Genomic DNA, 1,526 nt, shown 5'->3' on the forward strand with positions numbered 1-1,526 from the left:
TGGCTAGGTTTTTTGTGTGTGTGGTGTGTGGGTGTGTGTGTGTGTGTGTGTGTGTGTGTGTGTGTGTGTGTGTGTGTGTGTGAGAGATTAGTCTTAGAATGAAGCTAAGAACAATAGCCCATCTAGCGGGTAACAATTAACATTGGGGATGGCCAGGATGAAAATTTTTCTATGTTTATGGTGGCGTTTGAAGGCATATAGTGAAAGCTTTGTGGGAGAACTGCCCGTATAAGTTGCATCACTGCCTTGCAGTGAAGTGAGGCACAATGTCATCCTTGAGATACTGTTGGGGATGGAGATGAACTCCGTGCATTCTATGCTTTGTCATACTGGAACATGACTATTGCCTGATAGGTTGCTGGACCATAATTGGAATAATTTGGCAAAAAAAATTGAAGATTTTACTTGTGGAAAAAATGTTTTCCCTGAAAATGTCTAAGAGCAGATCGCATGAATTAATAAGAAAATGTGGCATGCTCTCCAAAAACCTTTACCACCTTTCAAAGGCTTTGTCTAAGTAGTCAGATCCTCAGTATCCCCCATTCATAACTACAGAGGGTTGCCTAGGAAGACACTACCTGATTATGAGACAAATATATTCAGTTATAGACTTAGTCATACAATTATTGCTACTAAATAATTGGGTAATCTTGATCTAAATCAGTTCTTTTCAAAAGTTTTTGGCAAAGCCAGGGTTGCAAAGCCACCCCCCAGAGCCAGAGTCATGACCCTATAGTGCTGGCTCTATCTCCAGCTTTCACCAGACCAGCTTAATTTTATCTAAGTGGAAAGCAAGTTCAGTTTTTTTTTTTTGGGGGGGGGGGCGGAGAAAGTAATATTTCTAACAAAAAAAAATTCAAGTGCTTATTCCATTTGAATACACAATAACTCTGGGACTCATTTTCTCATCGATAAAATGAAAGCATGATCTCTAAGAATTTTTTATTTAGAATTCAATGACATACAAAATATTTTCAGATGGCTTGCTTATCAACTTTCACACAATTTTAAAAACTGAATTGTATGCATGAGCTTCTCTGAGTCCAATTTTTAAGATGCATCAGTTGTCACACCTCCTAAGTGTATTAGCATCCTTCCCGCTAGGTGGCACATCATCGGCAAAAGTGAATGTTCATCCCACTGTGGTCAAGGATACAGGTCCTTGGACGTCCACTGCATGAAGTATTCCGTGCATAAAGGACAGACTGTGCCAGTAGATGACCACTACTGCAGTGACCAACTGAAACCTCCGACCAGAGAGCCCTGCCATGGCGACTGCGTGTTAACAAGGTGGCATTATTCAGAATGGTCCCAGGTACAAAGAAAAAGTATTCCTTAAGAAAAATTACTCCTTTTTTCCTAATGAAGTATTTGTTTCTCTAAAGCAGCGGTTCTCAACCTGTGGGTCATGACCCTTTGGGGGTCGAACGACCCTTTCACAGGGGTCGCCTAAAATAGTGATGGCGGACCTTTTGTGCTCAGTGTGTCAGCATTTTGAAAAACCCTAACTTAACTCTGGTGCTGTG

The 1,526-nt window shown here is 41.0% G+C and overlaps 1 protein-coding gene across 1 annotated transcript in view; it reads left to right on the forward strand.

Annotated features, from left to right (window-relative positions):
* The window catches only part of ADAMTS20 (ADAM metallopeptidase with thrombospondin type 1 motif 20), a 170,624-nt gene that overhangs the window by 98,947 nt on the left and 70,151 nt on the right, over positions 1-1,526 (forward strand). Inside the window, exon 20 of the mRNA XM_015558559.1 lies at positions 1,105-1,315. Coding sequence (XP_015414045.1) covers positions 1,105-1,315 — 211 coding nt within the window. The remainder of the gene's footprint in view (positions 1-1,104; positions 1,316-1,526) is intronic.

Source organism: Myotis davidii, unplaced genomic scaffold (genome assembly GCF_000327345.1).
Source record: "Myotis davidii unplaced genomic scaffold, ASM32734v1 scaffold290, whole genome shotgun sequence".
Taxonomy (NCBI): Eukaryota; Metazoa; Chordata; class Mammalia; order Chiroptera; family Vespertilionidae; genus Myotis; species Myotis davidii.